This window comes from Pagrus major, chromosome 4 (genome assembly GCF_040436345.1).
Source record: "Pagrus major chromosome 4, Pma_NU_1.0".
Classification (NCBI taxonomy): Eukaryota; Metazoa; Chordata; class Actinopteri; order Spariformes; family Sparidae; genus Pagrus; species Pagrus major.
Window position 1 is genome coordinate 38,933,382 of NC_133218.1, and position 25,677 is coordinate 38,959,058.

Below are 25,677 nucleotides of genomic sequence, written 5' to 3' on the forward strand. Positions count from 1 at the left end.
ATGTTTTGGGTGAATATTAGTCCTTGGAAACAGGCAGGGAGGCTGTATTAGAAGATGTTATCCAGTTGCATTATGGGAAATGTAGGATCCAGTGATTCTGAAGTTTGACAGGACATCTCTGCTGCTCAACTTTATTGAAGTGCAACAATAAATCACCTCAGTGTCATAAAAAACATGTTTACTGGACAATAACAAATTTAAAGTGAAAGTAATGAAAGTGTAATCGACTAAATGTACTCGAGTACTCACACAGATTAAAATATTGATTCAGATGTGAAACGATGAAACAAACTCTGTGATGTAGAAGTTATTAAATGTAAATCTGGATCATCATCATCATCATCATCATCATCATCATCATCATCATCATCATGTTACATCATCAGCGAGCGGCTCGTTTCATCCTGCAGCAACAACAGATGGTCCCGGGACAGGGAGGGGCGAGCGAGGTGCACACAGAGTGGAGGGCTCTCTCTCTCTCTGGGTCGGTCACTGATGGAGGTGAAGAGCCGACCGGCCTCAGCTTTAATCTGTGTGAGTGTCCCAGAGGACAACGGGACAGAGAGACGAGCGTGACGGGTCGTTACTGTTCTGTTCTGGACCTGCTGCTCGTCCAATCAGAACGCAGACTCCACTAACGAGCTAACGAACCAGCGAGAGGAGAGAGACAAAACTCCAGGAGGACGACGGTCGAGCGAACATGGAGGAAGAGTTAACGGACTCCAGAGGACCTGGATCTCCACTTCTCCGGGTGACGAGCCTCAGAAACGTCTTGTTTTCTTGATTTTAATCACTTTGAATCAAAACTTCTGTTGAGACGAAGAGATTCTGAAAACTAAAGGATCACCACAGAGACGCAGCTGAAGTTTCTTGTACAGCTCAAATTTTACAACCCTCTGGAGTCTTTTTACACTTTTACAGGACAAACTGTTTCTGTTTGACGCGGGCTGATTTATCTGCTGTTTGTTGTGGAGCTCTGCATCATCACCTGAAGATTGAGTTTTTTAGTTTGCATCGTCGTGTTCAGTCAAACACAAATCTAAACTGTGTCAGAGATCAGACTCAGTTTCTACCAGGTGACATTTTTAAATAAATGTTTTTTTAGTCAAAGAAAACTGTAAATCGGACAGAATTGAGTTGTTTAATTTCCTTTAGTGTGACTTCACACAGAACAGCTTCTGTTCAGTGTGAAATGTCAGATCAGACTCTGGCTGTAAAGTCAGTCTCTGTTTATTTTGATGCTCTGAACTTTGACTCGTATCTGCAGCTGCAGCAGCATCAGAGACTCGTGAGGGTTAAACTGACATGAAGACGTGTTGTTAGTCGAGCGTCTTGAGTTACGCAGAGAAACTGAAGCTGCCTCCTGCCGGCTCTGGTTACCTGTCAGGTAACTGTGGACGTGACGACAGCAGCAGCAGCAGCAGAGAGGACGGGACAAGGTTCAGGTTTTTATCAGCTCCGTGGAAATCTAATGTGGACTGTGACGGGGCGGGGCTCAGGACAGAGGTGAAGCAGGTGAGATACGAAGGGAGAGAGGCAGAGGATTATACAACCTGAACGCAGCAGCAGGATTAAAACTGGGCCGATGAGTTTCGTTCGGCTCGGAGGAAGATTTTAATTCAAACAGACTGAGGATGTAACCTGGACACCTGCTCAGCTCTCACCTGGACTGGACCGACACGATGAAGCTGAACGTCCTCAAACAACCTTTGATCTGAGCAGTTTAGTGGAGCTGATCTGGACCCGTGGGCCGGGGTCATGTACGTCCTGTGCACCCTGGCCGTCCTGACCCTCCACAGCCTCCTCAAGAGCTGGAACAACAAGGCCGTGGAGCCCAGCAGGAGCTCGGAGGCTGCGGGGCAGCGAGGTCGGCCCGAGGATGGAGGCGTCCCCGAGGGCCGGGGTGGTGGAGACGCTCCGGTGAAGAGTGTGGACCGCAGAGGGCCGAGGAGCTGCAGAGCTGAGGGAGAGCGGAGGCGAGGAGGCGGCGTGCGTAACGTACCTGACAGCAGGAAGAGAGTTCAGGTGAGCAGATGGAGATCAGGTTCAGACCGAAGAGTTTCCTCAACTTCAAATCTGAGTAGAGCTGCAAAAAAATATCTTCTCAGCATGGACATCACTACGTTTCTGCTGCCCTCGTCTCCATGTCTAACCTACAGAAGTCTGGTTTGATGATGATTTAGAGCCTCAGGAGTCTGTTGGTTGTTAGTGACACGCAGACACACACAGACCCACCGACAGTATCACCACCATCATTTTATAATAATTATCTCAAACGGAGCTAAAACAACGAGTCACCCGGAGGAAGTGCTTTAATCTTTCATTGTCAGAAAATGTTGAGAATGTTGCAGAACATGGAAACTGAAATCTGAACTTTTGTTTTTACAGCAGCTTAAAAAACAAGTTGCAGAAAACCAGCAGGACAGATTAAACGTGCTGCTGACAAACAGATGGAAAAGTACATTTACTCGAGTACACAGCAGGGTCACTGAATCCTGAATCACACTTTGGAGCGTCAAAGCTTCAGTGAGATTCCTGTGAATATTCAAAGCTTTGAGGGGAAGTTAGACGTTATACTTCTGTCATACGACTCACAGCTCACGTCTGTTCTCACTCTGGTTTATTAAACCAGGAAACAAACTCTTCTTGATTAAAGGCTGAGGAGAAGAAGAGTTTGGGAGATTCAGCATCAGATCTCAGATGAGACGCCTCCGGTCGTCCCACAGATAAAACAAACTTTTTCTAAACTTTGCTGTTGTGTCATTAAGACTGTAATGAGAGAAGACGACGGGAGGAGAGTCGTGAGCCGCTCTGCTTCACCTCGCCTCCAAACAATCAGCGTTCATCAGCATGCAGGCGAATTAAACTCTGTAGTTTAACTCTGCTTCTTACTCTTCATTAGTCTTGTGCCGCTTTTTTTGGTTACAGACGGATTTTGTCTGTAAAATCTAAATCTGTAAAGTCACCAGCACCTGGAGCGGTCGGATATTTAAAATAAGATGTAGATAGTAGAAGGCAGATAAACTGTAAAGACTGATGGACCTTAAAGTGTCGGAGCGATCTGACGCTTCAGTCTCTGTGACTGAACAGATTTACATCATAAAGACAAAACAGTTAGCTTGTCTGATATAATCTGATCATATAAATAACCTTTCTCCATTCAGCACTTTTTACTTTTGATACATTTTGTTATTGTTGCTGTCGCCTCAGTAAAACTCTGAATGTAGTTACTTTGTAATGGAGTATTTGTACATGCTGTATCAGTACTTTTACTTCAGTAGCAGGTCAGAGTACTTCATCCACAGCTGATGACACACAAACAACTTTTTAGTGTTGAGACATGAAGACGTGATAAATCGTGATCAGCTGACAGTCGCTGTAAACAAACACTAAACATTAAACATTAAACTTCATTGGAGGTTAAATCGTTTTATGCTGCTCTCTGATTGGTCGACAGCTGTCCGGTCACCCAGAACAAAGTTCAGGTGGACAGTTTTAACCAGCTGCTGTGATGTTGTGCTGAAGACTCAGCTCGGTGATGTCGACCGACGTTTTCAAGCACAAAACAAGAAGTTTACGTTTTAATTCTCGGAGCACAAAGAAATCAAACCAACACTTAAATTAATGTTTTTTAATCAAACAAAAGTCCACATCCAGCTTTTTGTTTCTGTCCTTTCGTGTGATTGATTTTACATTAAGCATTGATCGATTATCAGTGTTGGTGTTTTTTGTGCAGCATCTTGTCTTTAGTGTCTAACGCTGTCTGATGTCACGAGTCACAGCTGATCAGCGCTGACTCGTCTGAATCTCTCAGACGACACCAGGTCTTTAGATATGATCCGTGTCAGAACTCGTTATGTGGATGAGGAAAAACACAGGGTGTAAAAGTTCTGAGTGATCTGGACTCAACACTGAAGCAGAAGTTTGTGTTAGCTGACATCAAGTAGAGCGACAGAGAGCGAGACCGCGAGAGCCGCCTGTAATCAGTAACTATACATCTGCTCTATGGAGCCACAGACGCCTCCACTGAGACACTGACATAATATTTATTTATTTAGTAACTTAACGTAGATTATTTGACCGGAGCAGTTTTATTGAAGACAGAGTTTTACACAGTTTATAAAGTTTCCGGAGTCTGGAGCTGATTTGCTGCCAACTGGAACAGAAATCAAACCCCAGTGAGAAACAAGAATACATGATACATACATACATACAGACATACATACATACATACAGACATACAGACATACAGACATACATACATGATCAGGTGTAGATGAACAGAGTAGACTGGATCACATGTTCTCCAGATGATGTATCCGGATACAGGTCCTGTTTGAACACCAGGTGTGTGTTGTCAGACGGATGTCAGTGAATCGTCATGAAACAGTTAGAGGAACCATATGTTTTTTTTGGAGGGACGTGTGGATACCAACAGGGCTAAATGTGCGTTGTGACGCCGCCATGGTGTTAGCGGTCCACGACTGACAACAGTGAATAGAGACTTTGGTGGCTGAACCGGGCTGCTGCCACCAAATAGGACCGTTAAAGCCCAACTGCCTCCATCGTTCTCAGGCTGCGTACGGCCCCGAGCCAGAAGTGACGCTCTTTTAAACCTTTATTTAAAACCTCATTAGAGGCTGCTGTTAGCAGCAGTTAGCAGCAGTTAGCAGCAGTTAGCAGTTACTATAGCAACATTAAAGCTATCGGTCCAGAGTTGAGGCAGAGCAGCCGGACGACAGAGAATAACGTCTCCATGAAATCTGATCCAGATTCGCCCAAAATTAGTGATTAAAGTTGTTTTTGTACAGAAACTCTTCACACATACATCCATGACAGCATCATGAACAGTAAGAGGATGTTTATTAGACTCAAAGATGGACCCAGAGTTCAGGAAAAGGAAATTAACCATTAAGGACATCTACAGAGCGTCATGGTCGGCCTGATCGGCCTGATGCTGGAGTACAGATGAGACACAGTCTGAGACTGAAACATGGACTTTGTCTTCATGGGAACTTAAAGAGTCGTTTGTTCTGGTTGGATCTGACGTGTCCTGGTTCCTCACAGGAATGTGAAGCATCTGATCACATGACGTGAAACATTAAAATCCTGTTACATGTCTGTCGGTCAGATCAGAGTTACGTAACCACAGACTCTCCATCTGATGATGTTAATCTGAGCTCTGACGGGAGGTCAGACTCTCCTGCTGCAGGACGCTTCAGTGTTTCAGTCAGCGAACAAACTGTTTAAATCAAATGTTTGTGAAGGAGCTGCTGACTGTCGGTGGGACGTGTCCACAGTGTGTCATCAGCTGTGTGACGTCGTCTCGTCTCCGGACTGACAGACGGATCCAATCAAAGATAATAAGCTGCAGTAGCTTCCTGTGTTTTGGACTCTGTGGCTCTCCGTCCAATCGGGGCGGCTTGTTATTCGTCCACAGCACAAATGTATGTATGTGAGACGAGCTGCAGTTTGACTGCGTGGTTCTGATTCTGGCCCGTCTTCCTCCAGGACTTTTTGTTTCTCAGATGTCTCTCCTTTGACTTACTTTATTTTTGTCCCTCAGTCCTACCTGTAGACACAGGAAGTGAGTTTGATGTGTCAGCACTTTGAACAGAGTTTGACCTCCTTTCAACAGTCATAAAAACAACAGACCTCTGAATCACGACAGTGACAGATTCTGCAGCGGCCGCACGAAACGCTGTCCTGACCCGATGATCGTAACTCTGAAGTGATTCAATATTAGGATTCATTGAGATTTTTATCTTTTTAAAGTCATCATACACTTTGACACCGAGTCAAAGCTGCAGTGAGTGATCTGACACATGCAGCTGTTCCTGCTCATCCAGCTGCTGAAAACAGATAAAACTAAATAATGTAGAAGAACGTCTCCACCTGGTGGTGACTGTGTTTGAAGCTGGTTTTCTTTTATGATCTTAAAATGTGCAACAATGAATGTTTGGACAAAACAAACAGTTTGAAACAACAAACAAGAAACTGAAACAACGAAAACAACAAATGATAAACAAAAACTAAGATACACTAAATAAAATATACAGACTCGACATTTTATAGAACAAAAGATCGAGAAAATAATAATGAAAATATGTGGCAGAGACACACACACAGACAGACACACACACAGAGACACACACACTCACACACAGACTCACACACACACACACAGACTCTCACACACACACACACACACACTCACACACACTCACACACAGACTCACACACACACACACTCTCGGGGCTGTTGAACACTGTCGGGGGAGGAGCTGCTCCTCACGCTTCAGTTGATGCTGAAATATTTATCCGTCGACGGGATGAAGGGGGAGAAGGGGGGAGAGGGGGGAGGAGGAGGTGTGATTCTGCTGTGCTGTTGCTAGGGTAACAGAGAGGGAGGAAGCCGTGTGTGTGTGTGTGAGTGAGTGTGTGTGTGTGTGTGTGTGAGAGTGGAGGGGGTCGGCGGGTGGTGGTGACACTGATCCTGCTGCTGTGTGTCGGTGTGACGCTGCAGAGAGGAAGAGGATGCGGCGATGATGGAGACGGCGAGGCCGCAGGGAGGGAGGTAAGAACCGAGCGGTCGGGCGACACAAAGAGGAGAGACGGAGGGATGGAGGACGGAGGATGGAGGACGGAGGGATGGAGGCTGCAGAGGAAACAGACATGTTGAATAGAGACGGAGGTTAATCCGCTGAGATGCAGCTCTGACTGTAACCTGATGCAGAGAGTCGTCTTTCCACTGATGACCTGAATACACGTCGTGTGTTCGGCTGCAGGAAGCTTCATTTCATTTTATTTGTATCCTCTGTGGATTCACTCACTCGTCCTGATAATCCTCCTTTTGTCTGGTGACGTTCTCACTCCGTTCTTTATTCGACCTCCTGTGATTATCTCATCAGTCCCACACGTACGATTCATCTCTGCGGCTCTGAAGCACGTTTGTTCCCACCAGAGCAGATCTTTGGCTTTAATTACGTTAGAAGGAGGTTCTGCTCGGTGAATGTTTCTGTGCAGGTTCTGCTCGGTGAATGTCTCTGTGCAGGTTCTGCTCGGTGAATGTTTCTGTGCAGGTTCTGCTCGGTGAATGTTTCTGTGCAGGTTCTGCTCGGTGAATGTTTCTGTGCAGGTTCTGCTCGGTGAATGTCTCTGTGCAGGTTCTGCTCGGTGAATGTCTCTGTGCAGGTTCTGCTCGGTGAATGTTTCTGTGCAGGTTCTGCTCGGTGAATGTTTCTGTGCAGGTTCTGCTCGGTGAATGTTTCTGTGCAGGTTCTGCTCGGTGAATGTTTCTGTGCAGGTTCTGCTCGGTGAATGTCTCTGTGCAGGTTCTGCTCGGTGAATGTCTGAACCAGTCAGACGCCAGAGAACAGACAGACATCATGCTCACCTCCAGCTGCTGCAGGTGAAGGACAGGAAAACTGCAGATTTCAGCCTGAAGAAATCGTCTCGTTTTTCTTTACATGCAAAGACATTTTTTTTATTGATGTAACATTTGAAACTGTGAGGTCATCGTCATCATCGTCATCATCGTCAGGCAGCTCAGGTATCTCACAGGTCCCGTCTGTCGTGGCAGGTGTGGGTGGGGCTACACTCAGGTCTCATAGTGTGACACATTTATTGGCTTCATTCAGTTGTTGTAATGAATTCTGAAGAATCAGACTCGTTGATGTCTGTGTTGAGTTAACGGTCAGACTGAGGTCAGAGTGTTGTCGTCTCTGAGGAGCAGCTGCAGCTCTGTAGAGTCATCAGTGGTGTTGTTGGCTTTATTCTGAGCTCCGCCTGTTCAGGTGTCCTGAGGAGAGCTCGACCGACTGCAGCTCAGAAAACACAAGATATTTATTTTTCTGTGTGTGTGTGTGTCTGTGTCTGTGTGTGTGTGTGTCTGTGTGTGTCTGTGTGTGTGTGTGTGTGAGCAGACAGGGTTTGACTCTGAGCACATGGAGACGGAAAGAAAACAGGAAGAGATGATTTGACCCAGTTTAGAGGAGGAGGAGGGAGAGGAGGGGGGAGGAGGAGGAGGAGGAGGGAGAGGAGGAGGTTCAGTGATTCATTGTATTTCTGTCTTTATTCATTTTGGTGAACTTGCTTTGAAGAACAAACAGTAATACGCAGTAATAAAACCACCACCAGGAGGCGCCGTGTTGCTCTACAGAACTGAGGTTTATGTTTCATCTGTTTAAAGATACAATCTGTGAAACATGTCCAGGATTTGAAGGCAGCTCCAGAACTACAGGGGGCAGCGTATCACCAGAGACACAGACAACTGCTGCTCTCTGCTGGCTAGCCTTGGCTGCAGCTAGTTACACTTAGCTAATTAGCTCAATTAGCTGTGGAGCTAGTAGCCGAGTCGAATCCGCCTCTGTTGATGGGAAAAATATTTGAATGGTTGTCAGGTCTGGACATCAGACTGGGACTGAGCTCAGCCTCTGAGAGCGACGGAGGTCAGTGTGAAGACGGAGGACACACTACAGAGGCGATTTACAGCGGCTCTGACCAGGACTATAGAAGACACGTCCAGTCTGAATGAAGTGTGTTTGATGAGGTAACGAGGCGATGAAGCTCGTCTGAGTTCAGTCAGAGAAACTTGAGTTCAGACGGTGGACGGTTGTATTTTTCTGTTCAGAAGGAAAATAGATGTCAAAATATTTCTTTCTTCACATTTAGTGAGTTCATGTTGTCGACTTGTTGGACTCAGTAGTGAACTGGCTGCTTTTACATCTCCAGCTGAGACTACAGGCTGTCAGACTGTCACCTCTGAGCTACAGAGGGGTGTGAGGAGGCTAGCTGGTTAGCATGCTAACTTTAGCAGACACCTCTGCAACACAGGACAGAGACCAGATCTTACAAACTGCTCCTTTACCACCTGTCAGCTGACGTCAGTGAGTGAATCTACCTCTGTGTCTCTGTGACGGACCGTCCCTGATCCAGAGTCAGAGTCGAGCTGTGTGTCGAGGTGTGTAGTCAGTTTTCAGACGCCTCTGTTGGACCGTGGAGGTGTCAGACGGCAGCAGATGGCTCAGTGCGGCTCCCAGCTGCTTTCACAGACAGGAAGCAGTCGGCTGCTGGTTGGAAACTCTGGATGGAAAAAACACGTCGTTCCACGAGTTCATCAGTGACTGAAGGAGGAAAATATAAACTGAAGGAAACCTCAGAGCTGCAACACACGACGGGCCGACCAGAATCAGCACATTTACTCCTGTGTGTGTGTGTGTGTGTGTGTGTGTGTGTGTGTGTGTGTGTGTGTGTGTGTGTGTGTGTGTGTGTGTGTGTGTGTGTGTGTGTTCAGAGGCAGTGTGAGGTCTGCAGTGAGACGTGTCAGCAGCTGTCAACACTAATAATACGTTCATATACTGTGTGTGTGGCAGCATATTACTCCATCTTAAAGCTCTAATCCGCACTTTCACAATGTGTGTGTGTGTGTGTGTGTGTGTGTGTGTGTGTGTGTGTGTGTGTGTGTGTGTGTGCGGCTCCAGCACTTTAATACCTTCTTACCCTGGAGGGTCTGAACGTCTGATGAATGTGTGTTTCTTTCTCCTCGTTGGTGTTTTATTATCAGGACGACACTGAGGCCAGAATGTGTGTTTCATGAGCAGGACCACCTGAGGTTGTGACATCATCACAACCCCAGCAGGTTCTGACGTGATGGACCCGTTGGTCACTACTCCAGGAAACAGGACGGACTCTAGAAACAACTTAAACAAACACATCTGCTCTGCTATTAGCCAGAGAGCTAACGTCATGCTAGCAGACTTCAGAGTCAGTAACTGTGTACGGTCGACAAACAGTAAAAATAGTTTCACAGCATGTTAAACAGCAGCAGCCACGTCACCGTCCACCAATCAATACGAAGGTGTTCAGAACAGGTGACCATCCACGTGTGATGTCAGACTGACGGTGTCGGCTACTGCAGCTTGTTGTGGTGCAGGCGCCCTCTTGTGGCAATCAGAGGACTCATTTCAGATCTCGGCTACGGCGCGTTGTTTTAGGCTGCTGAACAGGAAGTAGTTCTAATGGTGCGCATTAATACAGATTTAATTGACACCCTGCAGCCAATCAGAATCGAGTATCTGCCCACACCATGGTTCAGTATGTCGGACAGACCTGCGTTAATATCTGACAGTTTATCACACCGAGCGCTCTGCATCGTTTTGATGCCGATTTCTTGACCTCGATATCGGTTCCTGAACGCGTCACATGCTTTTTCCCTTATAACGATTGATCACCCTGTTGCGCACAGACCGGCTGCACAGACGTAGTGTTGTCAGAGATATCGATTTTAATATTGATTCTGAATCCTTGAAACAGCGTTGATACTTGTTTTCTGCGGTGTCGATAAACAGGAAGCAGCTGCACCATCTCACTCCTCTGGGAGCGCGAGCTGACCAACATTTTTAACAGCGGGAAAAAACAAATGTTTGAGAGAGAGTATGATATTTAATGTTAACTACAGTCTTTGTTCTTCGCTACCAGCTCATTGTCATGTTAAAGTATATAAAGTGTAGTTTTAATAAAAATCTAAAATTTTATACCCTCAGCTTCATGTCAGTTTTACCGTGTGGTATCGAACATGGCAGCAAATGTCCATATTTTTCGAGATATTGTGTCAAAGACAGAAACTTCAGTGTCGACGTGCTTTTCTGAGGATTTTTGAAGCGACTGTTTCCACGGTGACGACTCAGTGTGATCGAGACCTGAAGGTGGAGTTGATGGCTGATGTTACAGGTGGACAGTGTTTGTTCTTAGTGTCAGCAGGTGGACGTTGAAGAGTGAGAGTCTGAGTCATTCATGAAGCTCTTAGTCGTCTCTGGTCAGTGGAGGGTTAACGAGGCCATCTGCTGCGAGGATTAACAGATTACACACGAGTTCATCCTGACCGTCAGCTGTTCTGACATCAGATGTGTATAATCCCGTCCAGGGACTGCAGGTGTGTTACCTGGCTCCAGGTCAGTGTGTGTGCAGCAGCTCACTGGTCCTGTGGCCCGGCTGACTGGGACCAGTGGAGACGTGTGAGGATGTGAGTGAGCGGCAGGCAGCATGCTGGGCTGGGTGGGAGCTCTGATCAATAAGAGCTGGCTGGACAGAGAGCGCCATGTCCACCCGTCAGAGAGGAAGCCTCACTGTGGACGTGGACGCCAGGTAAGAGCAGACGGAGCAGGGTCAGGTCAGAGGCTGTCGTCTGATTGGTGGGATCACACAGGTGAGCCAGAGACTGTTAAAGACCTGAAGAGTCCGGGGAGGTTAATGTAAAGAAAGACTGACTCACAGCTCAGGTAGACTCACCTGTCTGCCTGCGTAGAAAGGCTGTACCCTGACTCAGCAGTGCTTTGAGCTAAATGCTAACAGCATGCTAACCTGCTCACAGTGACAGAGCTAACATGCTAATATTTAGCAGGTGTAATGTTGACAGTCTTCAGCATATTAAAACAGCTTTGCACCATCTGAGCTCCAGGCTAATGGAGCTGTTAGCCAAGTGGGCTAACCCCGACTTTTCTTGCTGGCTCTGATCCGGAGCAGGTTGGCCTGAGTCTGGTCTGGTGCCAGTGTGAAGCAGAGCTAAAGCTAACGAGTGTCAGCGTTAGCTGCGTGTCTCAATGCACATTGAGACGTAGATGTGTTGAGGTTTATTGTTTCTCCATCAGCTCCTGTAGACTTCAGTACAGCTGCCACCACAGTCTTGACCCAGAGATTCAGTGACGTGATGACTCGTCCCTCTTTTTGTTTTCTTGGTTTACATCAGGAAGCTTTATGCAAATCGTAGTTTGGGGGCGCAGTGGTCCTGATTCTGCCTGAAGGGGCTCGGACTGTGAAAGATCTATCAGGCTGTGATCCACAGAGATATTTGTGAGGAGATACGTTCAGTGGTTTGAGTCTGAACATGAAGAAAAATATTAAATATTACAAAAGAGTTTTTAAAACAACTCACGTGCAAAGGAGAAACTTTTACTTTCGCAACTGTAATTCCTCTGTTTTATTGTGAAAAACTCAGGTTTAATGTTCTTTTCTTCCTGTGTGTGTGTGTGTGTGTGTGTGTGTGTGTGTGTGTGTGTGTGTGTGTGTGTGTGTGCAGCCGGTCCAGCGGTCCAGCGCTCTGCTCAGCCCGGCGGTCATGTTCAGCACAAGAAAAACCTGGGACCTTAGCCACGCCCCCTGCCTGCAGGACTTCTGGAAGAAAGACATCTCATTGGACGGTGAGTCGCACGTCTGTCGCAGGAAAAAAACACCAGCGTGGCTGCATTTTTGGCATGACAGCTGCGTGTGTGTGTGTGTGTGTGTGTGTGTGTGTGTGTGTGTGTGTGTGTGTGTGTGGAGTCATACCTGTTAGTAATGAATGGAGCTGGACAGGGAGAGGAAACCTGAGTGTGTGTGTGTGTGTGTGTGTGTGTGTCAAGGGGACGACCAGGTGAGCTTAATGATAATTTTCTGTCTGTTTGTGTGTGTTTGTGTGCGTTTGTGTCTCAGCTGATTGTGTTTCCGTCTCAGGAGACGACAGATCAGGTTCAACACTGCAGCTTTTGTCCGGCAGAGTTTTTCCTTCACGTTGTTTCCTCTTTGGTTCCCTGTGAATCTGCTCTGTCAGCTTTATATCAGTTTGTAGACGTTCAGGTTTGTTGGGAGCTGCAACGATCGCTCTGCTACGATCTTCATGAGTTTAGCTGTCAGTCATTTCTGGAGCAAACATGTTCAACTTTTCTCTGCTGTCAGTTTCTCAAATGAGTTGATTTCCTCTTTGGACTGTTGGTCCGACCAAACAAAACATTTGAAGACGTCACTTTGAAGATTTCTTGGCTGTTTTCTGACGATTTGTTTGTAGAGGATTGATCCTGATTATATTAAGAGAGCAGATTAACTGAACATTTCCTTTAAATCAAATGAAGATAATTTGTGATAACAGAGCTTTAATGGAAGATTTTATGTTAAATATCAGTCTTTTACTTGTCGTGGATTATTAATTCATGGATGCAGGATCGAGGGGTGTGAGGAGGCTGCAGCGCCGCCTGACACGAGGCTGTAACATGCTGAAGTCAGAAAATTAAGACTGTCAGGAACAGTGTTCACAAAGTTTATACAGTTTCTTCTGACTCAACAACTCACTAAATTGATGGTTTTTATAATGGAGTCTGGTGGAGTTTTAAAACATAGCTGTGGAGTAACTGGAGACCAAAGAAACATCAGATGTCTCCACTCAGCTTGTCTGCTGTGATCACAGTCTGCAGGAGAGAAGAGATCACAACCTGATCTGAGGAGACGTTATTCGCTCCCTCGACGTGCGGTCGAGCTCGTGCACCCACTTCAGACGGGGTGCATGCTAACACTGTTAGCTCAGCAGCTACAGAGAAGAGCTCCTCTTTAATGAAGCGGTCTCGGGGCTTCTGCAGGCTTCTTGGATTACGAGCTGTATGGAGCCTTTTAGTTTTCCTCAGCATGGGGATGAGTAGATAATGACTGAGGGTGCGTTCAGGATCACAAACCTTTTCTTTTTACTGTCAGTACGTTCTGCAGCTGCTCTAACAAGTTCAGTCTGTTGCCTGCAGGATGTGAACCACTTCACATACTGGACCTGCGTTTCAGTCTGAAACCAAAATATTGATTATTTTACTCCCTGACCTTTTTATCAATCAGATGAAGCTAAAACTGAACACAAACAGCTGCTCCACATTTCTGTCTTAATAAAAGACGACGTGAACGATTTCAGTCAGGAGAAATCTGACTGGACTCTCAGAACTAACTGCTCAACTTAAAGCTTCATCATCCAGCCTTGATTAGCCTTGATTAGCCTTGATTAGCCTTGACAGTTATTGATTATTTTTTGATCAGACGACAGTCCTCCAAAGTGACGTCTTCAGGCTGTTTGATAAGAAACAGTAGAAGAAGAACAGACGCAGCTCTTTGAAGAGTTTGACTGAAAAAAACATGAATTATAGAAACTGCCATTTAAGCTGTGTGTGTGTGTGTGTGTGTGTGTGTGTGTGTGTGTGTGTGTGTGATGTTTTCTGCAGAGTCAACATTCACTGTGTCATCTACAGAAAGCAAACACAGCATTTTCTCCTGCGTGTGTTTATAATCCAGTCTTACAGTCTGTCAGCGTGTTGCGTCGGGTCAGAACGGTATTTAGTTTAAAACATGTTTCTCCTCAGTCTGAGTCCACGTGTGTGTGTGTGTGTGTGTGTGTGTGTGTGTGTGTGTGTGTGTGTGTGTGTGTTAAGTCTTTTTAATGCTCAGATTTCTCTCACAGAGTGCAGATTGTTCTCAGGTTGATAAGATTTGAGGCCTCGTAGAAAACTTGTGACCACACACACACACACACACACACACACACACACACACACATACACACACACACACAGGTTAATGTGTCAGCAGCCGTTATCACCTGTGATCTGGTCGGACTGGTTTCCATGGTATTCAGGAGGAGTGCAGGTTTTACTGGGGAACAGGAGGAGGGTCGAGTTCAGGTTTTATTTGTCGCTTCGTTCTCTGACCTCATTAATTATAATCACTGAGCTGCTTATGGATTCTGCTCATTAAGAGACTAAACCTCGTACACATGTACATCAGGAGGTATGTGGAGTTTAACCAGCAGCTGTTAATGAAGCTCATTTATTTCTGTGCAGCACAATGTGAGCTGAGCGTTCAGTCAGACGAGCTCGTGCAGCTGATGTTTGTTCCTCTGGTCTGAGACTCAGACGAGGCTGAGGAGTCAAACAAATATCAAAGTCAAAATATATATATATCATTTTTCTTTTGTTTTTACAAAACCTAACGCAGAAAACGATTCCTCAGGTCATTTAACTCTTTGAACTGAAACTGATTCTTTCTTTTTTTTTCTGTTGCCGAGTTCAGTTCAGAGTCTCTACGGACGGCTTCGTGCCAAACCTTTGCTCAGTTTGTCCCTCCTGTGTGTCCGTAGCGAGCTCAGTGGACTTCCTGATGAGTGATGGTGAAGACGACGGCTCCTTCCTGTCTCTGCCCACCGCCGCCTTCTCACAGCGCCCCTCTCTGACTGCAGAGCTGAACGAAACAAACGCACCCAGCCAGCAGCTGCTCATCCAGGTAACACACAGGGTGGACGCCGTGCGTGTGCGTGTGCGTGTGCGTGTGCGTGTGCAGTGACAGACTGCTGACTCTCAGCTGACATCAGCACCGACTCTGACACCTCAGGGAGACTTCCTGTCACCTGCTCATCACATCTGTGACATCACTGCTGATCCACTCTGATGTTTTAGTGACTGCACGATGTTCAGCGGATCCTCATGTGGTGACGGTGACCTCGGCTGCTCATCGAGCTCGAGTGTCGTCACGTGTTGCGAGGATGAAATGAACTGCGTTACTTTCTGTCTTCAGTCTCGTTAAACTCTCAGCCTTTATTCAGCATCTGGATCTTAATTTAGCCTCATGTTGGATGAAGAGTTCACTACAGTTTAAATGTTGGACCACAGATGAAAAACAGACTCTGGTGCGTCGACAGGAACATTCAGAAACGTCTCTGTTTAATGCCTCCATCAATAAAAATACCTGAGTTGTTGAACACAGTGAAACTTAACCTGGCTGCTTGCTGAAGGTGACTCACGGTCGTGTCTCACTGACACACCTAAAGCTGAAGTTATGTTTCCATGGAGATTCATGTAAACATCTTAGTAACCCTACACAGAGAAGTGTGTGAGGGTTAACACACACACACCTGAGTGCACATCAAGCAGGTGGACGGAGACGAAAACAAACCGACGACCTAAAAGTATAAAATAAACCGACATGTGAACGTCTGAGATCCTCGTTCACGTTCGCCTCACGTCACTGCAGCCGTTTCCATCCACGTGTTCTTATTCGTTTTTTAAAGTATCGCTTTAGAAAAAAGTTGATTGACACGACGAACTTTAAAAACTAGAGTTAATGATCTTAACGGGAAATGAAAACATTTCTTCTAAATAAGTTGTGACGTAGCGAACATTTAGCTCATGCGACTGATCAGCTGTTCGTGCTGTTTGGATCTTGTTGTTGTTCCCGTGATGTGATCGTCTTCACGTCTTCATCTTCACATTAATGTATGAAACAAACACAAATGTCAGATTTCCAGCACGTTTTAATGGTTTTCCAACAGGAGATCTGGCGCCACCTGCTGCTGATCTCTCCTAACAATCACATGACGGCAGTGGATAGAAACAAACGTTCACGTTTTCTTTTGCCAATTTTCTTGAAATGTGGTTAAAATGTGTGACACGTCTGGATGAAACACGACTGATACGTCCTGAGAAAACGTGCACAGGATATTCTGTCATGCACGTCACTGATTCATTGACTCGTTCAGCAGCCGAACACAAACCAACATCTTGTCTGTACTAAATGTTTCGCTGTCTCATCATCGTTTCTCTCTTCATTTGTCTCGTCTCATTCTGTCCTCCATGTTTCCACTTTTCCACGCTGTCCTCCGTCTCAGAGGGTCACCTGGTCTTGCTGGTGGACTCCTGTCAACGTAAAAACCTTCATTCTGCTCCTCACTGTCTCATAGCTGCTGCAGCTTTCGCTCAGAGCTCCTCCTCGTCTCCCTTTTCTTCTTCTGCATGTTTCCTTTTGCTTCTTGGTGTTGTCATCCCTCCTCTCTGCTGACGTCGTAGAGCTGTAGGTGTTTAGAAACAGCAGCTTAGTCTGAAGTCCACATGACGGTCGATCATCGTGTGTGTGTGTGTGTGTGTGTGTGTGTGTGTGTGTCTGTGTGTGTGTGTGTGTGTAGACTCTACAGGACAAAGTGTGTGAGTTTCAGGCTCGTCTCCGCTCTGAAGAAGTGACCCGTCACGTTCTGCTCCAGCAGCTGCAGCAGCAGAGCGTCCAGGAGAAGACGAGTGTCGTTGGAGGCGTTCAGACGTCTGCTCCGCCCAACGGTGAGGTCGCAGCTGCACGAGGTTCTGATGTGGACGATGTGTTAAGAACAGATAGAGACACGAAGTCCGGTCACAACTTAAGCAAAACACAACAGAGAACACATTCTGTCCTCTGGTCTTCATCACCAAGTCAAACAAAAACTAACAAATGATCTTAATGCAAAAACATCAGGTCAGTGTAAATGTTAACTGATGAGTTACAAGAAATGTCAAACTAGGTTGGCCAAAATATCCAGAACTGGTCGAGTTGTATTTGATACCAGAACCCAGCTGATGTTCTGCAGAAGCAGAAATCATCATCATCAGAAACCAAACATGTTGAAGATGCTCCGGAAGTTTTCTTGTAAACACAGTTTGTTTTCATTTCAGCCGTGAGATCGAACAAACATGTCAGTCTCCTCCTTCTTAGTGTCTGCTCGGTTATTTTCATGAAAACTAAATTACACTGGGAACCATTGATAATAAGTGTGTGTGTGTGTGTGTGTGTGTGTGTGTGTGTGTGTGTGTGTGTGTGTTTAGGTGTGAGGGTGTTGCAGCCAGGTGAACAACCTTTAGATCGTTTCAGCTGTCCAGAGGAAGAGCAGCTCGTTACTCGGCTGCGCACACAGGTACGTCTACAGGAAACGCATCACACATGTAGAGCTGCTGACAGGAAACGCATCACACATGTAGAGCTGCTGACAGGAAACGCATCACACATGTAGAGCTGCTGACAGGAAACACATCACATCTTCATCACTCCTCTATAAACTTCCAGTAGTTCTTCAGGAAGTTGTTCACATTTTAGTATTTTAACATTTCAGCGTCTTCACAGTTCCCGACCTGACACGGATCAGAGTGTCAGTCAGTCGAGTGTGAGCTGAGTCTCTTTGACGTCTATTTGTTTCGGTTCTGTGAACAAACATTCAGTTTTAGAGTCGAGGGTGTGTAACGACGTCCTCTGACAGGTATATCTACAGGTGATGCGTCAACTGTCAGGCTGCATATAAGTACGACACGTGAAACCAGTTTGACACTTAAACAGGTTTGTTTCACTGATGTCATCAAACTGTGGGTTTGATCTGCAGCTGCTGTGAATCATCTGTATTCAGAGCAGTGGAGATATAAGAGGACATTTAAACAGGACCACACTGTCACAAAGATCTTTTTATGAAAATGTTGTCTGTTGAATTTTTTGCATGGAGTAAAAAAACAGCTCTCAGAAAAAGGTCTGAAACAAAAAGTGTTGAAGGAGTTTTAGTTCGATGTGATGTCGACGTGTCTGCAGGTGGAGGAGCTGGAGGAGAAGCTGTTGGACCAGACTCAGGAGGTGGAGAGACTTCGCTCTGAACTGGTGAGACTGCCGGACCACAAAACACAGCTTCATATAAATATATATCACACATGCACGCACACGCACATGCACACACACACACGCACACACACACAGAGCCGCCTTCAGGTATCATGGATGCAAGAATGTAAATGAACTGATTGTACATGTTCTCTATCGACTCTTCTGACAACATAACACATTTTGAGGTATTGATTTAACGTGTGTGTGTGTGTGTGTGTGTGTGTGTGTGTGTGTGTGTGTGTGTGTGTGTGTGTGTGTGTGTGTGTGTGTGTGTGTCCTGTAGGGGGCGACAGACCTGGAGAAGCAGCTGGAGCTGCTGGTGGTGGAGAACCAGCGTCTGAAGCAGGAGCTGAAGTCATGCAGGAGCTCAGAGCTTCACAGCCTCGACGCTGCTGCAGAGAGCTGCAGCCACTGCCCTCACAGCCAGGTATACACACAGCCAGGTACACACACAGCCAGGTATACACACAGCCAGGTACACACACAGCCAGGTACACACACAGCCAGGTACACACACAGCCAGGTATACACACAGCCAGGTACACACACAGCCAGGTACACACACAGCCAGGTACACACACAGCCAGGTACATACACAGCCAGGTATACACACACAGCCAGGTGTATATATACACATATACAGGTATACACAGGTATAGACAGGTATACACACACACGTCCTCATATAAACCCTGTGTGTGCTGCAGGATGCCGAGTCCCTGCGGAGGGAGGTGTCTCGCTGGGAGAACCAGGCCCGGCAGAGGGAGCGGAGGCTGGCTGAGCTGGAGCGAGAGCTGCTGGAGAAAAGCTCCAGAGTGGAGAACCTCCGCCTGCAGCTGGACGAGTCCACCCGACAGCTGGACGACGGCCGGAGGCAGATGGAGGAGACCAGGCGGAGGCAGGGGGAGACGGAGCAGAAGCTCAGCCTCCGTCTGCAGGAGTGTGAGGACGAGCTCGCCAGGCAGGCTGCAACGCCCCCCAGAGTCAAGGTGAGGAGGCGCTGGTCAGACGGTGTAGTCCCTACATGACAGGTGACAGTGAGGCTCAGTGTGAAGAGTCTAACAGGGATCAAGACGGCAGAAGAAATGTCAGCTGACATTAATGTTGAACTGTGTCTCGTCCTTCAGTACGTGACCCACACGGTGGAGGTGGAGTCGGCCGACTCTCAGAAAGCTCTGGCTGAGCTGCAGACGAAGAACGCCGGCCTGCAGGAGCAGCTGTCTGTCCAGAGGCAGCTGCTGAGGGAGCTCGAGACGCAGCTGCACGAGTCGCAGAGGACCTGCGCTCAGCTCAGGACGCAGGTAACATCACAGGAACTCACTCTGCTGCAGCTCACCTGTCTGTTTCACACCTGTCCGTCTGTCTGTTTCACACCTGTCTGTTTCACACCTGTCTGTTTCACACCTGAACGTCTGTCTGTTTCACACCTGTCTGTTTCACACCTGTCTGTTTCTTGTTCTCGGTGTCTCCAGAGTCGGACGTTTCAGACTGGTGTCAGTTTCGTGTGTTCAGTGCAGTTTAGCCTAGCTTAGCACAAAGACTGGCAGCAGAGGGGAGCTGTTAGCCTGTAACTCCACCAGTAGACAAAAAAAACACTCTAAATGTGTCAGAGTTGTTGGAAAGTCTATTTTTGACGGAGCCGTGTCTGACCTGGACCCTGATTTCCCATCATGCTCCATTAAGCCCTCATTTCACTTCACTGCCTCACTAACGTCTGTATTCTGTATGTCAGCTGTTTTATTTCTCTTTCTGTCCCTGAAGTCTTAATCAGGATATTTTTATAGTTGGGTCAGTTGTTGTCAGACAGCCTGTGTGACTGCAGCCTGTCTCATTAACACACTAATTAACAGTTAATCAGCTGCTTTAACCTCCTTTCTGTCTGTTAATGATGCGGGTCAGCGAACGACTTCGCTGTTTGTTAAAAACCGGGTTTTAAATCAACGTTACAGATTATCATGGTCCATCTATTAAAATGTTGCTATCGATTTTCAATCTTTGGATCTTTTTGATAAACAAACAAATGACGACTTCATTTTTTTTCAGTGATCTGATTGGTCGGTGGTCGGACTGTTGGCAGGTTTTGATTAAATGAAGTTGAAGTTAACCTAATCCTGAGCAGGTTACCATGGTGATCTACTCTGGTTACCATGGTGATCTCTTGTGGTTGAAAGTGAGGAAGCTTATGATGTCGTAAAAACCTGAATTAAAGGAAAATTCTGTCATTTTTCTGCTCGGTGTTGAAGCTGAACTGGGTTTGGGTCCCTCTGCAGCCATAACGGCGTCTGCGTCCTGTGTTTACTTTGTCAGACACAAACATTTTGATGGATTCAAGGAAATAAAATATGTTTTTTTGGAAGGTGTGACTGAGCAGCTGTGCAGCTGATGATGTCATCAGGTGTGACTGAGCAGCGGTGTAGCTGATGATGTCATCAGGTGTGACTGAGCAGCGGTGCAGCTGATGATGTCATCAGGTGTGACTGAGCAGCTGTGCAGCTGATGATGTCATCAGGTGTGACTGAGCAGCGGTGCAGCTGATGATGTCATCAGGTGTGACTGAGCAGCTGTGCAGCTGATGATGTCATCAGGTGTGACTGAGCAGCTGTGCAGCTGATGATGTCATCAGGTGTGACTGAGCAGCTGTGCAGCTGATGATGTCATCAGGTGTGACTTAGCAGCTGTGCAGGTGATGATGTCATCAGGTGTGACTGAGCAGCTGGTGATGTGATGATGTCATCAGGTGTGACTGAGCAGCGGTGCAGCTGATGATGTGATGATGTCATCCTTCGGGTCACTTTAACCTCCTCACCTCTGCAGTTCTTCTTCTTCTCTCTGCATGCGTTCGGCTGCAGCTGGTCACCGATCAAAGCCGTCTGTGCGGCTTCCTCTCCAAGACCGTCGGCCGGGGCAACAGCGAGGTGGTTCGCAGGTTGTCCAAGGTTGGCCCCGCCCCCTCCCTTCCCTTGTGACATCAGAGGTCACGGCGAGAGCGAGGCTCTGTGCTGACTGAGAGTCCAGGCTGCAAAGCTCCAGAACCACAGAGACCCAGCTCGTTCACAACCAGCTGATCATGTAGAGGCCTTCAGTGATCGGACGCATGTAGTTCTGATATAATGAGAATAAAGATACAGTAAAATAATTTTAATATCAAACAAAATATTATTGATTAAGATTAATTGAGCACTCAACAAATTACAGTTAAAATAATTCTATAATATAAATAAATAAATCTATTTATTATCATTTTATTACAGCGTCTTTAAGACACAGCTGCCTCCTGACATTTAACTTATTATATTTTAAAATTGAAATATAGATATAGACCGTTTTTCATCCCTGAGTAGCGTCTGCAGGCAACTGTCTAAAAAACCTCCAGATGAAAACAAGAAGCACATTAAAGGAGAGACGCAGCTCATAAAATACAATTACTCAGATCGTCTCTCGTCTGGACCGCGATGTTCAGACAGTGAGAAGAGTTCAGAGAGAGTTTAGTAAGAAAATCTACTTTAAATAATCCTGAAGCAAGAGTGAAAAAAGCTGAATGAAATACATTAATATAATTAAGTAATTATATATAGAACAATAAACTACGAGTACTTCTGATGAAGAGACATTTGGAAAGATGAGGAGTGAATCTGTGAATTAGTTTGAAAGTGAGATGAAATAATTACAAGATTTCTTTCTCTGAATTGTTTCTTGTGAAAAAATGAAATTAGTTTATCACTGAAAAGGTCAGAATGTGGTTTAACTGGTTTAACTGGTCTTGCTGGGAGCTTTGCAGCCTGTCAGACTCCAGTTACTGTTAATGAACCCAGTAAATCTGTCCCAGTGCTCCCTGTGCTCTCCTCCACACTGCAGCCAGCAGGTACAGCTGATTCACTGCTGACGTCACATTTTATGTCATCAACGTGGCCACGATGTGCTATTAGCCTAGCTTAGCACAAAGACGGGAAGAAGAGGGGAACTGTTAGCCTAGCTGCTAGTCAGTCTAATTTACATGTTGTATGTTGTTGTTAGCTTCAGTTAGCTGTGCAGTCACCACCGCTGCCATTTAAACAGCCTAAATAAGCTACTTTTGTCCTGCTAACCTGCATGATTGCTTGTTAGCAAACAAGCTAGCTACTCTGTTTCCCTCAAACACACCAGACAACATCAAGCTGCCTTTACAAACCTCCCGCCATTTAAGTATTATTTACAATAAATAAATTAAACAGCTACAATCAAGCATTTAAACTTCAGTGTGACTCAAACGCTAACTGCTAAAACCACAGCGCACCTGTTCAGCAGACAGGTTGGTTCTTTATGGAGCTAAGCTAACCGCTTCCCCCTGCTTCCAGTCTTTATGCTAAGCTAGGCTAACACTTCCTGGACCTGTCCATGTTCTGGACACAGATGAAGCTGATCCGCTGAAATGAACACAAACGTCACTTTAACCTGCAGTGTGAACGTAGCCTTCCTGTGTCTCAGGCCCCGCCCCCTGAACCTTGTACACCTGTGATCAGATCCACCTGTGTGTCCTCCAGTGAAACCAGCTGCCTCATTGTAGTTTCTGCTGTTTGTGTTGCTGATGTGTCGATGTTTTTAGTTTAGACTGTTCAGAAAACTAGAGTCCAAAGACGTGAAGATAATTTATGTTGTTAATTATGTGTCTGGATGAGAGATGATGAATTAACAAAGTTGCATTAAAGATTGTTTTGATCTCTTCATGTATTAATCATGTGAAGGTAAAGTGACGTTCTATCGGCTGAGATTTATTAATGTGTTTAATACAATATTATGTGTATTTATTTTAATTTGCAGCTCCCTCACCGACTGTAAAACACACATCTAATTATCAACCTGACATCTGTCTAATTTCTGGGCTGATGAGAGTTTGGTGACTTGAGAAACTCTTAATATTTAAAAGACTTCATGGACTTTGTCTCCTGATGTGTGTCTGCACATTTTCAAGTAATTATTTAATCATAAATTAGACGCAAGCAGATATCGATGGTCTGATGATCTTTATTAAACTGTAATACTTGTTGTACGTTTGATTTTTGTTTTGTGACATCACATGGTTGAACTATGGACAGTAAAGGTTTTTATTTTATTTATTTTTAATTTAATTTGCAAACATAAGATAAGATGAGATAAAATCAGATGATTAAAAAAAATAACGGGGAAAAAAGCCAAATTTCACACAATAAGCAGAAAAACACATCTGATTGTGTGTGTGTGTGTGTGTGTGTGTGTGTGTGTGTGTGTGTGTGTGTGTGTGTGTGTGTGTGTGTGTGTGTGTGTCTGTGTGTGTCTGTGTGTGTGTGTGTGTGTGTGTGTGTGGTCTCTGATCTTGTCCTCCTCGTCCTCCAGATCCTGGTGTATGAAGGCGAGATGGAGCGAGCTCAGGGTCAGCTGGAGGCTGAGATGCAGAACCTGGAGGAGGAGAAGAACCGGGTCATCGAGGAAGCGTTCATCAGAGCCGAGAGCGAGATGAAGGCCGTCCACGAGAACCTGGCGGGTCAGACGCTGTTTCCTGTTTGTGTGGTGTGTGATGATGTGTGTCTGGACTCAGTGTGTTCACAGTGTGTGTGTTGTTGTGTTTCAGGAGTGCGTATGAACCTGCTGAGCCTGCAGCCGGCGCTCAGGACGCTCACCTGCGACTACAACTGTCTGAAGAGGCAGGTGCAGGACTTCCCCTTCATGCTGGACAAAGCGATCACAGAGGCCAAACAGGAGGTCAGTGAGCTCAGGAGCGGGAGCCCGGGTCACTTTAGTAACACGTGAAACTCAGCGAGGCCTCAGGGAGCAGCCGCAAAACACAGTCTTCTTAAGATATGATCCAGATCATTATTATCATTATTATTATCATCAGTGAGGTCACTAGCGGCGCCGCTCTGACACTCGCTCACTACTTAAAGATAAAGATGATTGACGGTGGATGACGTCGTGTTGTTGATTGAAGTCGGTTGGTTGAAGCTCACGTGACTTTGAGTTTGACAGGAAGAACACATGAAAGGGTTTCAACAAAAAAGGACAAAGAAGTTATTTTCTTTGTCACCTGCTGTTGTTGTCATGTCAATAATATTAAATTATTACAACACTTGAGATTCGATGTGAGGATTTGATGGAGGTGCATTAAAGTGAAGTTAATTGAAGCTTCTACAGGATCTGCTGAACAGATTTCTGATGAATAATGAAAATAAACAACGAACATGGATCAGATGTAGATTCATTGATCCCTGTAGGAGAAATTAAATTCTGTACAGCAGCAGAACGGAACGAACGGTGTGCAAATAATGACAAGAAGTAGCAGCGCGAGGTCGGAGAAAAATTAAATAGGATAAAGTAAAGAATTTTACATGTGAGATGTTTGTTCATGTTTTCATTCAGTTTGAGCTCTGACTTATTAATAACTTCTGTGTGTGTGTGTGTGTGTGTGTGTGTGTGTGTGTGTGTCAGATCTGTCAGGTGATCAGCGAGGTGAGCAGCGCCAATCAGGAGCTGCTGCGTAAATACAAGAGAGAGATGAACCTGAGGAAGAAATGTCACAACGAGCTGGTGCGACTCAAAGGTCCGACGTCTGTTTACATTCACACATCAGCTGATCTGTGTTTCTGCTTGAACTTGTTCACTTCACATTAAAGTTTGGATGAAGTTTGCAGGACAGGAGCCAGGAAACAATCTGAGGATGTTTCAGACCCATAAAATAAAATGTTACTGTGTTTTCTCCTCCATGAAAGAAAACAAGCTGTTTCTCCACAACACCAGAAATATGAGTGTGATGGAGAAACGCTTGAATCAGCCTGAAACATGTTTGAACTGTAGAAAAACAGAAGTCTCAGAGTACATTCAGAGGACACGTCACATGTGAACTAAAGTACTCCCGTGTTCCCGCTGTCTGTTTCCAAGGTAACATCCGTGTTTTCTGCCGCGTCCGGCCGGTCAGTCAGGAGGAGCAGGACTCCGCCGACGCCAAAACTATGCTGAGCTTCGACTCGGAAGATGACGCCATCCTCTACCTCTCCAACAAGGGCAAAATCATGACCTTTGAGCTGGACAAAGTCTTCTCTCCTCAGGCCACACAGGAGGAGGTGGGTGGCTCCTCACAGCGCGACAGGAAGTGTTGACATGACAACACAAACACGGCCCGCCCTGCTGTGCTGTGATTGGCTGGTGCTCGTTGCCTCGAGTCGTCCCTGTGGCTATCTATTTTTACAGTTTTAATATTAATTGTTTAATGATAATGAGACATAGTTTATTCATATATGTTTTTATATATATAGATTCTGACAGTGATACATTCTGACTCTCTTCTCTCTGATTGGTCCATCAGGTGTTCCAGGAGGTCCAGTCTCTGGTCACTTCCTGTATCGACGGCTTTAACGTCTGCATCTTCGCCTACGGACAGACCGGCTCCGGAAAGACTTACACCATGGAGGTGGGATCTGTGTTCTGGTGTTGTGTTCACTGTCTGCTGTC

General features: G+C 45.9%; 1 protein-coding gene across 4 annotated transcripts in view; it reads left to right on the forward strand.

Annotated features, from left to right (window-relative positions):
- kifc3 (kinesin family member C3) overlaps positions 1 to 25,677 on the forward strand; it is a 43,192-nt gene that overhangs the window by 8,785 nt on the left and 8,730 nt on the right. For 2 of the 4 annotated variants that reach the window (XM_073464802.1, XM_073464799.1), the window contains exons 2-14: positions 12,077 to 12,197; positions 14,918 to 15,060; positions 16,736 to 16,883; positions 17,403 to 17,491; positions 18,151 to 18,216; positions 18,503 to 18,646; positions 18,927 to 19,208; positions 19,347 to 19,520; positions 23,569 to 23,716; positions 23,804 to 23,934; positions 24,658 to 24,769; positions 25,108 to 25,289; positions 25,532 to 25,636. In XM_073464802.1, the coding sequence (XP_073320903.1) occupies positions 12,116 to 12,197; positions 14,918 to 15,060; positions 16,736 to 16,883; positions 17,403 to 17,491; positions 18,151 to 18,216; positions 18,503 to 18,646; positions 18,927 to 19,208; positions 19,347 to 19,520; positions 23,569 to 23,716; positions 23,804 to 23,934; positions 24,658 to 24,769; positions 25,108 to 25,289; positions 25,532 to 25,636 (1,806 nt within the window). In that variant the 5' untranslated portion in view covers positions 12,077 to 12,115. Of the gene's footprint in view, positions 1 to 1,978; positions 2,026 to 7,322; positions 7,412 to 12,076; positions 12,198 to 14,917; positions 15,061 to 16,735; positions 16,884 to 17,402; positions 17,492 to 18,150; positions 18,217 to 18,502; positions 18,647 to 18,926; positions 19,209 to 19,346; positions 19,521 to 23,568; positions 23,717 to 23,803; positions 23,935 to 24,657; positions 24,770 to 25,107; positions 25,290 to 25,531; positions 25,637 to 25,677 lie in introns of those variants that run through there. The other 2 variants (XM_073464803.1, XM_073464801.1) reach the window with 2 other exon arrangements.